At 53.7% G+C, this 18,988-nt stretch overlaps 1 protein-coding gene across 2 annotated transcripts in view; it reads right to left on the reverse strand.

The window, feature by feature from the left end:
• The window catches only part of ONECUT2 (one cut homeobox 2), a 51,831-nt gene extending 41,909 nt beyond the window's left edge, over positions 1-9,922 (reverse strand). For both annotated transcript variants that reach the window (XR_010933009.1, XM_067698970.1), the window contains exon 1: positions 8,653-9,922. Coding sequence is in view for 1 of the 2 variants with exons in the window: in XM_067698970.1 (XP_067555071.1) it covers positions 8,653-9,892 (1,240 nt within the window). In the remaining variant the exon portion in view is untranslated. The remainder of the gene's footprint in view (positions 1-8,652) is intronic.
• Positions 9,923-18,988: the final 9,066 nt, after the last annotated feature.

Consider the following 18,988-nt stretch of genomic DNA (forward strand, 5'->3'; position numbering starts at 1 on the left):
ATAAAACAAACATGAATGTCTGAACACAACCCAAGAGATAGCCAATTAGGAATAGCACATGGAACATGTTGAAAAAAAAAATCACAAATGGATGTTATTTACAGAACAAAAAGGGTCAAGGAAGAAATAAAACGGATCATGCCAACAGTTCTGGAAACAAAGGCGACTTTCATTTTCATTTCTGCAAACACAAAGGGTACTGAGCAATATTTAGCAATTCCTGTTCCATCTACACTGCTCAATAAGAAAAAGTTGTACCCTACTCCTGGTCTGGTTTCTACCTACTTCCATCAGGACACACAACTCCAAGCCCTTCTCTTTGAAAGTGACTTCAGTGTTCATGCTCATACACAGAGTCCAAAATATTGCATTTCGGGGGACAATTTTATTCCCAATTTGCTACAAATGAACCAAAATAATTTTTGTGGAACTATCACTGCCTTTAAGTGAACCACTGTAAATGAACCAAGCTAGTGGCTTGATTGAAATAATTTTACAGTAGCTGATGTTCCTGTGATGTTGTTACTCTAGCATCTAAACAGATTTTGTTTTGGGGGGAGGGAAAGAGAGAGAAGAAGAGAGAAAAGAGGAGATCGCTAAATGCATCTATTTTGTCCTTATCCCTGCATGTCATCTTAGAAGAATGAGAAAAACATTCCCCAACCAAGTCATTACACATTTCAGTCTGATTCAGTTTCACTTCCCACAATTCTGCCTCTTGACTCCTCCCCTCCTTCCCCCTTTTCATTTTTGTTTGGTTTGGAGTGTGGGCTTAATGCCCAGCTATCCTAGATGAGAACACTTAAAGGAATATCGCAAGCGCAAAGGGTAAATCTATTGAATGAGGGTCTTTAACTATGTGGTTTCCTTAAAGGGAAAGGTTGGATCAATAGGATCAATAGGAAAGGTTTCCCTGGCCCTGCATAAAAGGGTAAGGGCTTCTCTTTTCACTGGTTTAACTTTACTCTCTGACAAATGCAAATCAATGGATCTGTGTTTACAACAGATTCCCTAACAGACTCAACCTGGGTAAAGCCCAGAGCCTCGCCCTGGGGGTGGGGAGTCCAAGCTTGCTCTAGGGGGATGCTCTAGGGCAGAGCTTAAGGCTCAAGGCCCTGGGGGTGGAGTGGGCTTGCTGCCCACTGGGATCCTGCTGCTGCCGCCTGTGGTCTCTCCAAAGAGGACAGAAAAAAATGGAGCAATGGAGCTCCAGACTCTTCCAAAGATGCCTCAACCCATCATAAACATAAAGCCCAAATTCCTAGGATCTGGTGAGCCAGTCAACCTTGTTTCCTACCAGTATAGATCTGGGAGGTTGACTACACAGAGGAAGCTGGAGTGGGATACCTACAATTGGAGCGGCCCATGCATTTCAGCTCTAGAATTCTCCTTCTGTCCTTTCTTAGGTGGTAACTGGCTCTCTTAGCTATTACAAGGCAAACCACTGAAACCGTGGGTTCTTTCCCCCTTAATTTTACCTTTCCCTTTAAAAACGTGATGCTTTCCAGAGATTACATGACTTCAAGTCAATACCAGTTACAGAGAAATTATTTTTCTTCCTGCAGGAGAAAGTATATGTATATTTGATTACATGAGCCAAAGTCCAATGCTGATTAAATTACATTGGAGGTGTGCTTCCAACCCAAACAAAGTCTGCTTTCTACAGAAGAGTAATGGATCTTCAAATGGCGAGAGAGGCGCCAAGGTGGAACGCAGAGCCTCCCTTCCCTCTGGGACAATTTGCGTTGACAGTTTTTCACAACAATGTCCACAATGTCCACTTCTCCCCCAGTGAGACTAGCTCTGTGTGCACAGCCCGCAGCCTGCTTCCATGCCTTGCCATGCCTCAGATGGGCTGAGCTACCCAGGCTACCACCCTGCCCCTGCAAAAACCTGTGTACACTTCTCAGGGTCTTCACCTGGAGTGAAACTTGGAAATCAAAAGTCAAGCTTTTCCCAAAGGCACTGAAGTGCATTAGGGGGACAGACTGGGTGATGAAAGGGGGTGCTGATGGGCCCCCAGCCCACCTTGAGCAGGCTCTGTACCTGACAGTATAAATGTCCCTGTTGGGTTCCCTCATAGTGGTCTCTCCCCACCAAGAAAAGTATCCCCTCAGAGGAAGCAATTGTCCCCAGGTCAGGAAAAACAAGGATCTCTGAGAGGGTTGGGGACAAGGATAATCCAGAATCGGTAGATGAAGTTTAAGGCCCAGGGTTCCTCAATATTCACCCTTTTCCCCAGGGCCCTTTATCCAGACAATTATTTCTATTTATTCCCTCCTCATTTTCCTTCCTTTGGCAAGAGCCCAGAAACTAAATCCCTCTGCTTCTCCTCTGAGGTTTTCATTCCTCCAGGGATACCCCCGACAGGATACCACTTTCCCTCAAGACAGTTTCTACCCACACCAGCCACCAGCAATAGTGTGGTGGCGTCCAGTACCTTCTTCCTGAGAACTCTTCAACCCCCTTCGTCTGATCTTCCTTTAGAAACAGGTTCTAGAGCCCAGAAAACCAAGAGGCGACCCTGAAGTGAAATTCTGGATTGAAGAAAGCTGGAGAGGCAGCCTCTTTCCCTCTCAGGGTTCAGGCCTGGAGCTCTAGAAGGTAAACCCTGCCCAGGGTCCCCTGTTACCTCTGGGCAGACACGTGTCTCTGGAGAGAAGTGGGGCCGCTCTCAGAGACACAGAGAATCTGGGCAGCTCAGTTTCCCCTCTGCCCCACCCCCACCATTCACCAGGAATCCAGCCCTGTTTTAGGATTCTAAGATGGGGTTGGAGGAGACTCTAAGATTCCACCCTCCAAAACCCCACCTGCCCCTCCCAGAACCTAAGAGCCCTTCACCGGGAGCTGGAGGGGAGGGGCCCGCTGTCTGCCTCACCAAAAGGAAACCTCGCCACCCTTTTTGGTTTCTGTATCTGATCACCGGACCTAGTTCAATGTAGGTTTTCAGAAGAGGGGTAGGGCTCATTCGGACTAGGAATCAAGGAGCTGTATCAGAGCTCTCTTCTCTAAGGAAACCCACTGGAAGGAAGACGACCCCTATCTCTGGGGAGGACAGAAAGAAATGACTGCTTCCCCTTTGCCACATGGCAAAGCAGAATAACGCAAGATTTGGGGGTTTTTCTCTCTCCTTTCCTTCCTCCTTTTTCTCATTTCGTTGTTGGAGAAGGAAGGAAAACACTCCTTTTCGTCCAGGTTGAAACCTTCTCTTGAAGGAAAAGCTTAGTATTTCTAAAACTGGAGAATTTATAATTTCAAAAAACCCGAACAATTTAGTTCTTATCTCACCCCCACTACCGTCCCAGCTCGCTCTTTCCTTCATCCACCTTAGTGTTCCTTCTGGAAGAAAAAGCCATTTGGCGAAAGGAGCCATTGGCAGGATGTGGAGGTCTTCCTGCCAGAGGGAAGGGACAGCTCTGAAGTTCTTTCTTTTCCCGTCAAGGCAGGTGTCTCAGAGAAAACCTCTCTACTAGGGCCAGGTCTGAGTCCCGCGTCTCAGAGGGGAAGATCTCTCCAGCTGCTGGGAAGGGGAGCTGGGGCGGGGCAGTTCCCCAGGCTGGTGTTTCTTACCAGCCGGGGCAAGAAACAAGATTCTTCTCTGGTTGTGACCCAATTAGCCCAGAGCAGACCATTCTGAGGGGTGAAGCCCAGGCCATTGTCACTGGGGCCTCGTTTAACTGTCCAACTAATGCACCAGCGTAGAAAGTCTGCGAATGGGAACATTTAATGAGAATGTTCTTTCTTAATGAAAACAAGGATGGAGCGATCCGCGGAACAGGAAGCTGCGAGGTTAGCAGGCAGCGTTAAAGACGTCGTTTCTATACGTCTGTGTCTCTAGCTCTGCTTTGCAAGGAAGTTCATCTGTACCATTTTTTCTAGGTTCCCACATATATGCGTTAATATTTGATATTTGTTTTTCTCTTTAGAGACGTCGTTTCTAAAGTTCGGCTTGGACGTTCCCGCATATGGAGAGGAGACCAAATTTCCCGGATGGTTTCCGTGGAGGAAAGAAGTTGCTCCCGGCCCTGCTGGACCAGATGCGGGCCGCGCGGGGCAGAGGCGAAGGCACGCTAAGCACGAGAGGACTCGGGCGCCGAACCACCCGCAGAGCCCGCGGCAGCGAGCGCAGAAAGCGGCGTTGCGCGCGCGGGGACCGGGGGAGAGGGCAGGCAGCCTGGCGACAGCAGGAAACCTCGAGTAGGAAGCGGCAGGCTGGAGCCGCGCGGGGTGAAGCAGCGGCCAGACCCGAGAACCCGCCTGCAGCTGCGGAAGCAGCGCGGCGGGAGCGCCGGGGAGCCAGGCCGCTGGCGAGCGCTCTGCTGGGAAGAGGGCGCCGTCGGGCTTACTGGAAACGCGCCGGATCAAGTTCCAGATCAATGAAATCTGGGTCTACACGTTAACATTATTGTTGCCAGCATTAATGCTCTTTTAATCTTCTAAACATTATCAGCATCGATCTCCCTCCATATACACATTTGTTTGAGAAAGTGACATAACCACATGGTGGAAAGCCTGGAATAAAAATAAATGCGCAGCCTCTCGCATCGAGGGCGCCCGTGGACTCAGGCTACTTCTCGCCCGCGCGTTCACTAACCTCCCTCGCGTCCCGCCGGCTCGGCCCAGCTCCCGCCCACCCTAATGTGAGTTGGGAAGGTGTTCTCGAGGCACCGGGGACTTGACCAAGCAAGGATGGTAGTGAGCTTTTCAATTATTAATCCGACCAGCCAGCAGGAGAAAACATCTTGTGTTCCGTACCGACGTGGTACATCCGTCCTCTCCGGCTCGGATCCCGAACTAAACCTTCGGGAGAGACCGGCTGAGCCCGGCCGAGAGGCTGACCAGAGGGAGGGGTGGGAGTCGGGGTGCGGGTCTCTGCGGATGAGGTCCCCGCCCCCGTCCCTAGGCTTAGGGTGGCCTGAGGACGTCCCCTGGCGCCAAAAGGAGCCGCGCACGCACGTGGTGCCCCTGGCAGGCGCCGCAGCGTTGTGCCCTGGCCACGCTCCGCTGCCGCGGGCGTCAGGTGGCCCAGGCGACATCCCGTTGGGTTGGTTAAGGGCCCTCCGCTGCCTCAACAAGAGGTGGCTCCGGACTGGTCGCTGGGAGCTGCTGCCTGGGGAGGGCCGGGCGTCTGTTCGCCGCGGGGACGCGAGGCAGGCTCGGGGCGGGCCGCCCCGGGAGCCCGGCTCACAGAAGGCGGAAACCTGGGCAGGGTGTGTCGTCGGAGGGTCTCTGCTCTGTCTTCCAGTTGTTGGAGGAAACCACTCCCGCCACTGGGGCCTCGGTCGTCCTCCGCGAGGCGCCCATCCACTTTCTTGCCTGGGTTCTCTCGGTCCCTCCAGGTTCGTGTGTGCTTAGTTCAGAGGCCTCTTGAGGATTTGTGCTTGAACACGCTGGAGTTTGTCCTCGCCGCCTCTTGCCGGGTTAATAAAAACTGCTCTGCCGGAGCCATATCCGGGGACCACGGAAGAGACCGAAACCCGCATGGTTGCAAACAGTTTCGGCCCTCGCCACCTTTTATGAACGAAGTCGTGCACTTGGAGCCCATTTCTCTGAAATCTACTGTTGAGGCAATCTGAGCTCCCCCATCTTCTCCCTTCCCTTTTGCAATGCTATCCCGGGCTGTGGATACACCGAGGCGGTCGGCGCTTCTGTTGTGATGGGGGTGTACTTCACCTAAGGGTGCGGTTGCCGACACTGGCCCAAATCAGGCATCTTAACTCTGCGGTTCCTCAAACCCCTATCTGCTTACCTCTGGCAAGACCCAAAATGAGAAAGAGAAAGCGAAATTAAAAGAGAGAGAGAGAGAAAGAGCTGGTCTCGATGAGATGGGGGGCTGGTCGGTCTCGGCGAGGTTCGGGCCTGGGAGTCAGGCAGAGCCGCCCTGTACAATCACTGGGATTGTTTAACCCCCAGAGCTCAACGGTGTGGGCCCTCGGCAGCGTCCTGGCGAGATTCCGATCCATACTCCTGGAGGAGAAGGGCTCAGCTTTTCTTCTCCATTTGCTCCTGTCCCCTAGCGCTCCAAGTACATAATACCAGTCCCAGCTTCTGCATCAGTGTCTGAAGAGACTGATCTACTGACCCCAAACTGAAAAGCTTCCTATGTAGTAATAACCACTCAACACACTTGTAGTTGCTGATCGAATGGCCAGATAAAAAGACTAAAGCTTTTGTCCCTTTTCAACTCTGGGTAATAAAACAGACACACATTTGAATGCCTGAGCAAAGCGGGGTCCCTCGCAGGAAATTCCCAGTCGCTGAAGGAGGCTTTCAGACTCCCACTGAGGGGGCTTTCTTGCTCCTGCTCTGAAAATCCCCGATGCTGCCTGAGGCCAGCCCCTGAGGAGTGGCCCCGGGACTCTCCCGTGGTGGGTGGTGGGACTGGGGTCCCCCAGGGATGCCACACTCTCCCCCATCCCAGCAATGCTGTTGCAAAAATGCTTGAGACCGGCTAGCCAGGAAAGCATTACTTTCCAAATCACTTTCAGACATACATTGGCAGAGGGCACGTGTTTTAAAAATCTCTGTCTTTTTCGGGACAGGCGTGAGGGGGTGGCAGCGCTCTGAGATCAGCCTGACTAGAATAGCTGTCATCCTGCCTTTACCTTACCCTGGTCCCCCCTCCCCAAGACCGGCTGCCAAGTTTCTTCCAGCTGCCTGTGCCCAAGAAGCCAGCCCTTGCTGAAGCTCACCCGTGAGGGACTAGAGGCCTTTTCAGGGGCCTAAGATAAAGGGGTACCACACTGTTTGGAATTGTCAGTAAGCTTCCAGTTTTTCACGGATAATCTCTATTCACTGCTTAATCTTTGAGAGGAACCAAGAGCAATCAGAGAAAATTGTAGGAGAGGATGAAGAGTAAAAAGCTAACTGAGGAGAAAGATAAAGTAGGTTTCTAAATCCATGCAGGACCATTTGGAGTCCACCGATGTGGGGAAGCCCTTGGCGGCGGGTCTAGTTTCTTTACCTTTTCAGATCAACACTGCTGGGAGATGACTGACTGGAGATCCGAATCCTCCAACAGCGGGCAAAGGCGGAGGCTGTCAGAGTGGAAACGCCCCCTCCCCAAGCCTGGGCGAACACGTTGCCTGTCACACCCCCCAGCCCTGTCCGGCGTAAGTAGAGTGCACCGTACAAACCAGACTCAGCGGTGTGAGGATAGCCCCGGGGAGCCGGAGAGGAAGCCTGAGCTCACAGCTCCGGAAGCGCGTTGTGTGCGGCTCGGAACCGCGCGCTACCCACTACCCGTACCTATGTAAATCACTGCCACCACGAATTGTCCGCCAGATAATCCGACGATCGGGAGAGACAGCCTCAATCCAAAAGACGCTGCCCATCTCGGCCTACGTCCGGGTACCGTGCGCCCTCCCCAGTGGGGCGCCTGGACACTTTGCCCCTCTTGGCCCGTGGCAGGGTCCTGCGGGCAGCGCAATTGCCACGCGCACCGCGCTGGGTCTGTGCGCACTAAAGCGCGCAACTGTGTGCCAGTCGCAGCCACGGCTGCGCCTTTCTCTCTGGTTCCCGCCGCCCACGCAGGAGGTTTCTGCGCTCCTAGAACAATAGAGGGCTGTACCTCGCGGCTCTGCCGCTAGAGGAGGCACAAAGAGCCAAGCCGGCTACAGAACAATGTAACCAATGCGTCGACCCGTCCTCTCCCGCCGGCCGCAAGCCCTCCCCGTCGCCGAGCTACGCGCACAATCAGCGTCCGCTTAATGCAAAGGCGGAGCCTGTAGCCCGCGGCCAAGATGCGTTAACTAACCTGCATCTTAATTTTTTCTGCACCTCTTCCCGCGAGCTCCCAGTCTCTCCCGGAGGCCCCAAACCTCGGCAAATCCTGGCAGACGCTGGGAGCCGGGCAAGGGCGGCCGGCGAGTGAGGCAGGACGCTCTCTACTCTTAGTTGCTCATCTCCCGTCCTCCCAGAGAGGTGGATGTGGCAGTCCCAACCTTCGTCCTTGTACCCTCCCCTCACTGTGGGCAGTGACAAGGGACCTGGCCCCAGCCTGCTCTTTCGATCATAAAGTCCCCGTGCCAATGCCAAGGCTGGAAACGGGCTCGGGAAGCGCTGTTGTACCCTGGTCACCCGTTCTCCGCGTGGGCAAGGCTGTGACTCTTGTCAGTGACCAAACAAGTTTGCCTCCCGCTCCCCCACCCCAGCCCACCAACTGCCTCCATACAGGGAGACCAGGCAGCTTGGAAAACTGAAACGTATTGCCTAAGCAAGCTTGGAAATGTATTGTCTAAGCAAGAGTTCAAGTGCACAGGGTTTCCAATAAAGGCAATCCCCCTTTCCTGTGAGTCCTGGAAAGAGAGGGCTCCTAGCGGACACGGTGCACCCCCATCGCGACTCCCACAACTGGGTAAGGTCGGAAGGAGAGGGCAGAGTTGGCACGTTGACCAAAGCGCGAATAAAATGCGGGTGGGGGTCGGTCAGGAAGCCCAGGAGACAAGGAGGGAGGAAGGAAAAGAAGAGAAAGGGAGAACAGAAAGAAGAGAGGAGAAAGAGGAAACAGAAGAAGAAATAAAGTAGAGAAGAAATAGGAAGTGTGGAGAGGAGGCGAGAACCAGAGATGTGGCTAAGCGCCCTCACCCGGGGCCACAGGCACCCCGGAGCCCTCTCCCAGCACCCTGGCTCCAGGAGACCCTCTGGGCTTACCTGCCAGGCGTAAGGCAGACATGCGCTGGAACTCGGGCTCCTGCAGCCACTTCCACATCCTGCGGAAGGTCTCCCTGCCAGATTTGAGTTTACTCCACGGTTTGGGGTTCCGGAGCAGGTCGGAGAGAGTCCCCTGAGACCGGCACAACACCCTCTGCGCGAAGATCGCCTGTGGGATGCTGTAGCGCTTCAGCTCGGCGGTGATGCGCTGGGCCACCTCTTTGGTGTTGATCTCCTCCAGCTGGCCTGATGTGGCCACCTGCGATCCCGAAGAGGACGAGGGTGGCCTCTCACGGCTAGGCGCCAGCACCGGCCCATGGGGCTGAGCGTGGCCCGGGTGGTGTAGGCCGTTGAGGTGAGACATCATGGCCGCGGGCGGGGTGCCCAGACCGCGGGACAGGTGTTGCTCACCGCGGGTCAGCATGGCAGTGTGGTGCGCGTCGAAGTTGGGGCTGAGCATTTTGTCGTGGCCCGGGGGCCCGTAGCTGGGCAGGCTCTGCTGCGCGTTGTGGAGGCCGCCCAGCCCGTTGCCCAGCGGCGTGGCGGCCAGCGGGGACAGGCTCTGGCTCATGCCGGGCATCTCCTTGTAGGGGCTGTAGAGGTTGTTCATGGTCGGGAGCCCTCGCTCGTCGCGCATGAGGGTGAAGCTGCCGCTGACGTTGCCCGACAGGCGCTGGTGGTGGTGGTGGTGGTGGTGGTGGTGGTGAGGGTGCGGGTGCGGGTGGTGGAACTTGTCCGACACGGTGGAGATGGGCGGCAGCGGCTGGAGAGGCGTCAGCGTGGTGTAGGTGTTGCTCATGCCCATGCCGGGCGGGGACGAGTCGCAGGACATGCTCATGGCATGATGGAGCGGGATGGAGAGCTCGGGCCGGTAGTCGCCGCCGTCCAGGATCGAGGCCATGCTAGTGACCATGGCCGAGCGCGACGCCGCTGCTGCCGCCGCTGCCGCCGTGCCCAGCTCCTGGTGCGCCGTTGGCGGCGGCAGCGGCGGCGGCGGCGGGCCCCGCAGCGAGCCAGCGGCGCCGCGGCCCGCGTGGTGAGGGCTGGTGCTGGCCAGCAGCTCCTGCTCATGGCCCGGGCCCCCGCCGCCGCCCCCGCCGCCCCCGCCGCCGCCCCCACCGCTGCCGCCGCCGGCCGGCCCGTGCAAAGTGCCCAGACTTTCCATTGTCAGCTCCGGGTTCATGGCGCAGCCTTCTAGGTCTTTGGTGAGGCATCGATAGGCGGTGTAGGCAGCCTTCATTCAGTCCATCGGGGCCCGGGGGCGGCGGGGGCGGCGGGGGTGGCCGGCGGGCTGGCAAGGCGCGCGTGGCGGAGCTCTGCCGCGGGAGCAAGGGAGGGCGCGGGAGTGCGTGAGCGTGTGGAGGGGAGCGTGCGTGCGGGTGTGCGCCCCGGGCTGCGGGCGGGCGGGCGCGCCCGGGGTGGGGGTGGGGTGGGGTGGGGGCGGACGGGGCGTGTGTGCGGGAGACGGGAGGGGGCGGGGAAGGAGGGAGGGATCACCGAGTCCCGCCGCTCGGGGCGGCGCGCTGCCTAGCCATGTCCGAGCCCGCTCCGGTGCCGACGTCTTCTGTTTGGGTGAGCGGGAGCTGTCCAGAAGGGCTCTGCCGCTCGCCGGGGCAGCCAACCTACCTTCCCGGACCCGGGGCGGGGCAGTGCCCGATGGGCGCCGCGAGCAGCCACTGCGTGGCCGCGACTGCCCCGGGAGGCGGGCCTCCTGCGCACAGCTGCCAATGGCTGAGGAGCGGGCGGGGCCGCGCGTTTCACGTTTGGCTGACGGCTCTGTGCTTTTTTTTTTTCCTCCTTTGCCACTGGAATCAAACGTCAAGGAGAGGAAGAGAGGGAGGGGAAGAGAGGGTAGTGGGGAGAGAGGCGAGAGAGCGAGTGAGGGAGAGAAATTACGTTAAAGATGCCGCTCTGTGTCTCTCCGGAGCTGCTGCGACCTGGGCTAAAGGGCTTTGCTTCAGTTCCCGTTGCTTCACCCCAAAGCTTTTATCGAGGCAAGCCAGGAGGGAAAACTCCTGCTACGTGCTGATGTAAAAACAATCCCACGTCTCCTAACAAGCTACTTCCCAAGCGTCCCTAGCTGGGAGCCAGTAGTTTAGCCTTTAAAAATGCGGGCGCTAATGTATTCTAATATAGGGTAAATTCCCGAGACTGGGGAGTGCGGAATCTACGGGGCGAAGGAACTCAAGCGCCCTCGCTGCCTGCTAGCTGCGGCCGGCGGACGCAAGCCCACCCGCGGCGCGGGCCGCAGTAATGCCTGCAAAGTTAACACAATAACATCATTTAATTACCCGGCGAGCCCATAAATCTCTCAGTTATGAGCCTTCAGAAGGGCCCCTGCTAGATTGCAAAACAAAACTAGAACACCAGGAGCTACGGTTTCAAGGTGACCAAATGCTTGCTGCGCGAGCGAGTTGGAAAGGAGTGGTGGGAGGGGGCGGGGGCTGGAGGGGGGTAGTGTACAGCAGGGTTGTTGCCGATGCCTTAGTTAGCAAACTTCTCCTGGGGGTAGGGAGTATGTAAACGTCCGAGACGTTACTCGCGGATCTTCCCCCTAACACACACACACACACACACACACACACACACACACACACACACGTCTCTCGAATCCCGGGAGAGGAACGCCCTGGGTTACGGCTGTGGATAGATGACATGGAGCCCATATCTGTATATTCAAACCTTGTTTCTGAAAAGACCAGAGCCCTGGTGAGTTCTAGAACGCTCGCAAGCCGCAGCTTTGAAAAGTGTACCTTCATCTACCCAGGATTGCCGTTGTTTAGTAACCCCTGGTCGGCGACTGGGAGTGGAGCGGGGTTGTAGAGAGAAGGTGGAGATTTCTGCGGCCCGGGTTGGGGTGGAGGGGGTAGTTGAAGGCAGAGAGCCACTCGGCATTGAAAACCTTACAAGAAACAGATTCTTCCGAAGCAGGTTGCGTTCTGTTTGCCTGCGAAGATTCAAGCTAGCTGAGGTTGCGCAGATGTTGCCTTTGTTTAAAGAGACAGTAATTAAGGACAGGGTGGACGTAAGTTGGAGAAGCGTGACCTATTTTCTTTTGATCAGCTGTCAAAAGAAGAGCAGGGGGTCTCCTTAAGACAGCCCCCTCCAACAACTTCCAGCTGTTAGAGAAAACTTGATAAGAAAACAAGGACACAGTCTGGAATACTGTATGTGCCTCCCTGGCGCTAGAGAAAGGTTTTATTCATTTGGAAAACAGTTCTTAGTCTTGGTGACCTTTTACGGCTGCCCTCCTCTCTCTTCTAGCTACAGAGCAAAAAAATCCACCCCCTCCCACATCATGCTGTCACATGAACGTACAGTGACACTATTTCTAGATCAACTTTATTGAATTCTGGCCAATACCTTGCCAATTATTCTTTCAAATAGCCTCTTTTTGTGATATCAAAGCCTGAGTAAGAAAGTGGATGATCCCCTGCTTTGCTAGACATACTTTTCTAGATGCTCACATCTTTTAATGTCACAGTACTAGACAGGTAAAATCACTCAGTTTTCTGTTTCTCTGACTTTCCTCTCTTCCTCACCTCTCCTACCATCTCTCTTCACCCTCCCCACCTTGTATATGGCAGCTGGACATTTGGGATAATTTGAAAGTTAATGTTTGAAATACACACCGAGTTGAACAAAAGTTCACAAGAGTGCAATCCCGTTGGTCCAGGAGTGCTCAGACACTGAAATAAGGCAGGAGAGGAGCAAGACAGGGGAAAAATCTGTTTGATGTGCCCCAGTGCCGAAGGCAGCCTCCTCTGCCCTGGCTTCAGGCTCAAGCAGTGGCCAGTGACCCCAGGCTGGGACATCTGGTAGGCACTGCCTCCGTTCAGAAACCTAGGCATATAAATTGCCATTTAAATAAAATTTCAAAATTATAAACTCATTTCCCAGGCTACCAGGATAAATCTGCTCCTGGGTATTCCACCTCGGTGTGCCTGGGAGCAGTCACGTGCTGGGGAGTTGAAAGGTGAGTTGCATATTCTCGCTGCCTCGCTCCTTCCTCCCTCCCTCCTCCCCTCCCCTTCCCTCGATCAATATTGGCGATCTCAGGGAAATCATGAAATCGCATTGGCTTCTTTGTGTATAATTTCATTGGGCTAGATTAAAGCAGACTTTTCACGTTGTTTTTCTGATAGCGGTTTGAGGTTTTATATTTCAACCCAAAACCCATTGAAAAGAAAAATTAATGTGCTTGTTTACTCAGCATCCTAATTTTTGCTGAATTAAGTTTGCATGTTTTCTCCCTTTCTTTTTAAACCGGAAAAATAGTATCTACTTGAAGATAATTTTAAGAATATCAGTACTAATACAATTTTCAAATATGTTTTGAAATATCTTTGATTTTTTTCTCTATAGTTCTTCGAGAAAATAAAAAGGAAGAGTTGCTTTCTAACCACCCCTTGTTAAGCACACATGCTCTAACCTTCGGAAGTTCTACGACTCAAATTTTTTTCTTTTAATTTGAAGTTACACTCCTGTTCCCCCTGACCGTATAGAAATGTGGCAGCAGAAGTGCTACTTCACGACTGTTAGAATCTGGACAAACAGTTGCACCAGCCATTATATCAGGAGCAGGATATCCATTACTTAGAATACCCCATTTGCAGGGCCGATTTTCTTCAAGACCAAACACTTAAATGATTCAAAAGAAGCCTGTAAATAAAATGCAGCTTTGACAACAAATATAAGCTATTGTACTGTAAAAGAAAAAAAAATTGAAGTTGAGCAAGTGCAGAAAAAGACTGGAAAATTTTACTGGACTTTTCATATGTTTTTTCACATTAAAAAAATTTTAAGGGTCTGAGAGGGAGAGAGACATGAACATTCAATTAAAACAGAGACCCTATAAATTATTCACGAAAAAAATAAACACACCACAAGTAAACCCAATCTGGATAAGGGGTCCAACAGCTCTGTTTTTACTAAACAACTGTAACCACAGCCCAAACCCTGGGTAGAACGGGGGCTGCTTATTTCCACCCAAATGTTCAAAATCCTGAAGAAGGTTTTGTGTTGGGCAGAACGGATTTGCGCTACAACTAGGTTTATCAGAGCAATACAAAGAAACATAATGGTGGGCTGACTTGGACTATTTTATTTTTGTCCTTCCCCAAACCATCTGGCGTGTGAGTGTAGGGGTATTGATCAGGATCTGTGAGCTGCAGACCCCATGCCAATCCATAGCGTTTCTGGCAATCAGCGTCGCCCATGAATTGCAGCTGTCTGTGCAGCTCCTGAACAGAAATCTTCGAAAAAGTCCCCCACTTATCAAACACATCATCCGTTCAGGGGTAAGTCAATGTCATTTCTTTGTCATTCCATGAGCAGGGATTATGCAGGAGAAAGTTTTTGTTGTCTGTTGTATCTGCTGCTGTGCCTTTTTTTTTTTTTTTTTTAAAGGAAGGAGAGCAATTTTCTAGCCATTGAATGGTAATGGTTTTCCAGAAAGGCCTCAAGCGTTTGTAGGAATCTGACGACAAATACTGTTTTAATATTGTGGGGGAATTTTAAGAGGAGGGGGACATTCTTATGTTGCTATACACAAACAATAATAGTGATAATAGAGGGTTCCTTTTAATGACAGAGGATTTTCTCCCCTTTTCTCGCAGCCCCTGGTGATGAAGATGCCGCAAGTCTGTGATTACACTTGCAGATGGACGGTGGGTGCTAGTGGCGGAAAAGGCGTCTTCGGAATTGTGGCTCTGTTTGATATCTCCATTAGCTGCAGTTTTCCTCTGCCTGAAAGCTCGGGCTGGTTGAGCATAGGGAGGAGAAAACCAAAACCGATGCCTAGCCCCACTAACTCCCTTTGGCCTCTGAGCTCAGAAATTCACTGATACTTCTGAGTTTCCAGGTGAATCTAGGAAAGTCTGAAACAAAGTTTTCTAGGTGTTGAGGCCGAACCGGTCCTTTTTCGTCTGCTTCTGGCTCTGCGTGGATGTTGTTAATATCGAAAAGGCCAAGTTAGAAGAGCTGGCGGGGGACTGCCCTGAACTTTTGGGTGGACAGACAGACATTTTGCGCCAGGGTCGGGGGAGAGTTGGCGTTTGTTAGTGTTCTTCCCACCCTCAGCTAGCCTCTTAGGAAAAGAAAAACGAAGCTCCCGGAGCCCTCCCTGCCGGGGGAGCGTTCTCTCGGAGCCCTAAGCCCTGGTGCCTGGATTCGAAGGTGGGGAGTAGGGTCGCGGGGCGAACCCAGCGGGGTGTCGGAGCCTGGGCTTAACCCACCTAGCCTCAGTAGTCCAGGCGCGGGGAGTGGGCGAGCTTGGGGGAGGGGAGGGGCGGAGGAGACCCCACCCCAAGAAGCTTTGGCACCTGCTCTGGGGCAGCGGGTCTGGACAGGCAGCGGCAGCCCGAATCCAGACCTCCGCAGAGCAAAGCTTCTAGCGCGTCCGCCTGGCTAGTTTTAAAGAAGGCTTGGGACTAGGTCGGCCGACCTTGATCGCCTCCCTCCACTCCCTCAGAGAGGGGACTGCTGGAGTTTTGTGTCCTCAAGCACACACACACACACACACACACACACACACACACACACACACACACACACACACACACACACACACACACACACACGTTTCTGTCTTCCTTCCTCCCTGCCCTCTCTGGGTTCCCCGGCCCCCTCTCAGGAGGAGTTTGCCCGGGCTGTGTGCCCGGGCCTCTGAACTGGACCCGAGATGACTGTCGCCAGGGCTGGGTGGCGGGACTGCAGTCCCTGCCAGGGGATTTCCTTCGAATTCGGTGCTCACGACAGACTCTCCTCTGGGGGCCCCCCTTCCGGTTCTGTTTTAGAGGCTGCTACCACTCGGGAAGCTGGTGGGAGAAATAATTTGACTCTTGGAGGAAATTTAAAAAGTGAAGGGGAATTTGAGGATTCAAAGCTCCGAAGATCAGAAGGCTGATTTATTTATTTATTTAGTGGGAGGAGGGTGGGCGCGGGGAGCCGGAAGCCTGACTCTCACAACTACGTAGGCTTTTTTTTCCCCCTGAAAGAACGTTGAGCTTTAAGAAAGCAACTTGTTAATCTGAAAACCACGACGAATTTTCTCCTCACAGGCCTTCAGTTCCTGTCCCATGATTTCTCTCCCCCCACAGCCCCGAAGTCTTGGTTTTAAACCGTGTGGAGCTGCGGTCGCATTTTCTTTTTACAGTGGGTTTCCAAAAGTACCATCCAAGTATACTTAAAGTTTTCCTCTCCTCCAGTTGTCACCCCACAAAAGAATAACTGGCTTGAGGTCCTTTTGTTCAGATCAACTTGTGCGTGAAATCTTTTTGTTGTCCTTTCAAAGGAAGGCAAAAGTTGCAGTTGATTTTAAAAAGGACGAATTTAACTCTCTGAAAGTGGAGCTGTTTTCAAGTTGCTCTGAAACGCTAAGCACGGGCGTCGCTTTTATTTATTACCTTCTTAAAACGATCATTTATTTGCTCTGGACATAACAATTTTTGATTGAGGATTCAATATTGTTTAGACATTAATACAGATACCTAGCACTTCCCCTCTCTATGAAAATGGGGGGTTTAAAATTTTTTTCGTATAATTTCAATCGTCTAGCTACAGTTGATTTTTTTCTTTAAAGTACAGAGTATTAAAAAAAAGAGTTGATCAGATTTTAAACTTGAAAATATTATTTCCGATTTCAAAGATAATATTTCTGTTGGAAAACTAAAACCCAACCCAGGGGTATAAAATATTTATGCGAATCAGACCATTTCTTTTTTAAAAAAAATCGCATGATATATATATATTTTAGATTCCTGGGATATCAGCTTCCAAGGATATTAAATAACCAAGGAGTCCGAGCTGATTTTTCAAGGTGATACAATCAAAAGTATAACAGAAAACACATTCGGATTATTTTAGGAGCATTTAATCTTTGGAAAATCGCTTCGATGCCACTTTTGAGAAATTCTGAATTGTTTCGCTTCCAAATGTGTAAAGAAAAGGCAACTCTGGCCAACCGTAGGGTTCAGGGGCGGCCGTGGTCGTTCGAGGAGCGGGCCACGGTCCCCGCGGGCCACTTCATCCAGCGCCGCGCCGGGCCTGGCCGGGCACAGGTGGTTTGGCTGCTTCTAAAGATGCCGGGCTCCGAGGGCGTCCTGCCGCCGGGGTTGGGAGAGCGATGCCCGCGGCGCTCCTGACTCCGGGGAGACCTGTTGGCCTCGAGGAAGCGGTGTTTGCACCGACCGGCCGGCTCGGCGTGGAGACCGGCGTCGAGGCCGCGGGCGCGGGAGGCTGCGAGCGGCTCCCCTGTCGCACCGTGCCCTCCAGCTGCCCGGGTCCTGCCCTCCCGGCCCCGCGGAGCTCAGAGGCCCCGGGGCCCGCGCCGAGCCGCTTCTCCGGGAGGGGCTGCGCGGCCCCGCGGCTCAGGAGGCGGAGGGAGCCGGCCAGGATTGATGTCTAAATCAATGCCGTTTCTAGGCGCTTCTCTCTACTTCTCTTCGTCTTTCTCAAAGGCAGATCGCCTCCCGAGGGTGGATTTCTTCTCCCCTCGCGAAGTCGGGGAGAGGAGAGCGTCCGCACTTAATTGAAACCTCAGCGCCACGCGAGGTCCCTGAGAGGTGGGGGGGATCTAGCAATAAGCACCCACATGGAGGGAAACTGCGGGCCTGGGAGCCGCTCGTCCCTCCTCATCCTCCTTTTTTCCTCAGGCTGCTCCCCCCTCCCGCATTGATTCCTACACCTGAGCTCCTGCTTCCTTCGCCCATCCTGAATGGCGCCCCGGCTCGGGCCGCTCTCCCAGCGGTGGCACGTGGCGAGGCCTGCCCCCGACCGCCCTTCTATATCCCAACTGGACCCCCAATTTGACGGGATCCGGAAGGGGAGACCCCTAGTCTCCGACGCCAAACCCGGCCCTGCTCAGGCCGGCCTGGCTACTTCCGATTTAATTATTCACTGGTGAATTAGACAGCTGCAATTGTGAAAAATCAGCGGCCACTATTGATTCCCGGAACGAGTAGGGGGTGGGGAGGCCGCGGGGCGCAGAGCGAGGGCGGGGAGTCGGCTCCGGCCCTCGGGTGCCCTCGACCGGGGTCCTCGCCGGGCCCCCCGGCCCCCCGCCGAGCACGCGGCTTCGTAGGGCCTCCAAGCCTCGGGCTCCTCTCCTCGCGCGAAGCCCGCCGGGGCCCGCCTGTGTGTGCGCGGGGCCGACAGGCCTGGTCCACCCCCCTCAGGCCTGCGCTGGCCTCCTGCGGAGGAGAAGGAGGAGAACTGAAGACAAAGGGCAGGACCAGGGGAGGGACGCTCCCTCAGGGCTCGCGGGGGACGGCCTTGGGGGCGGCGGGCGCCTCAGGCTCGGCGCGGGTCTCAGACTCGGCGCGGGTCTCAGGCTCGGCGCGGCTCCCGGGCCGGCCCCGCGTCTCGCAGGCGGAAGGGCGCACCGGCGGCGCTTCCGGTCCCCGCACGCCCGGCTGGGGGGCCTCGTGCGGCAGCCGCCGTCGCCCGGCTCCAGGATGCCCCGGAACACCGGCTCCCCGCAGAGGCCGCCCTCCTCGTGGGCAGGGCGGGCCACGTTCGGCGGATAGTGGAGACTTCGCGCCGCCGCCGCCAGAGCAACAAGTCCAGGCGGGCTCGAGGCGGCGGCACCCCGAGGGCAGGCAGTGGATGCCATTTCCCTCTCCTTTGTACCAAACTGGTGAGAGATGTGTGTCCTGAGGAGGAGTGTCTGTGTGTCCTCAGAACCAGGAGTTGACACAACTGTGTGGAGAATACATGCTAAAGAAGCCGTTCTGGTTCTAACTGACTCAAAAAGGTAGAAAGATTTGGTGTATATACATAGCGTATGAGAATCACCCCCTCTCCCCGCCTCGCCCTTGTGTCTATATCAGAAAAGCACTGGCAGCCAGAGAGTAGTCCTTTGACGTATACATTTTATGTCCGCTTCGTTGGGCGTCTTAAAACCATGTGGTTTTCCATTACAATTTGAAATTATTTTCTTATACGACATTTTATAAGAATCAAATTATACAAGAAATATGTAGGCTATGTAGAGCAAAAGTATTACAGGTGTAAAACTCCTCATTCCCGATGTCTCACTTTTCTATTTCCTTCTAAAACGGCCCTTAAATATTTTACTGTCTTCCTTTGTTGGAGGAATGTGTGCTTCAGACTTTCTCCTGGAAATAGTTGAGCACTGGCTCCCTGGAGATCAGATATAGAGTCAAAAAGGGCCCTCTCACTGCATTGCCTGCTTCATAATCCATGGGCTGAGTATAGGTCACTGAACACAAAATGGTCTTTCCTCTCTTGCTTACTGAGATGGTTTAATGGATTTTGTAATGGTTTTCCAGCTATCAGACTGGGGAAACCTGGTTTGTGGGCATTGTTTTCACAT

This window comes from Pseudorca crassidens, chromosome 12 (assembly GCF_039906515.1).
Source record: "Pseudorca crassidens isolate mPseCra1 chromosome 12, mPseCra1.hap1, whole genome shotgun sequence".
NCBI classification, from domain to species: domain Eukaryota; kingdom Metazoa; phylum Chordata; class Mammalia; order Artiodactyla; family Delphinidae; genus Pseudorca; species Pseudorca crassidens.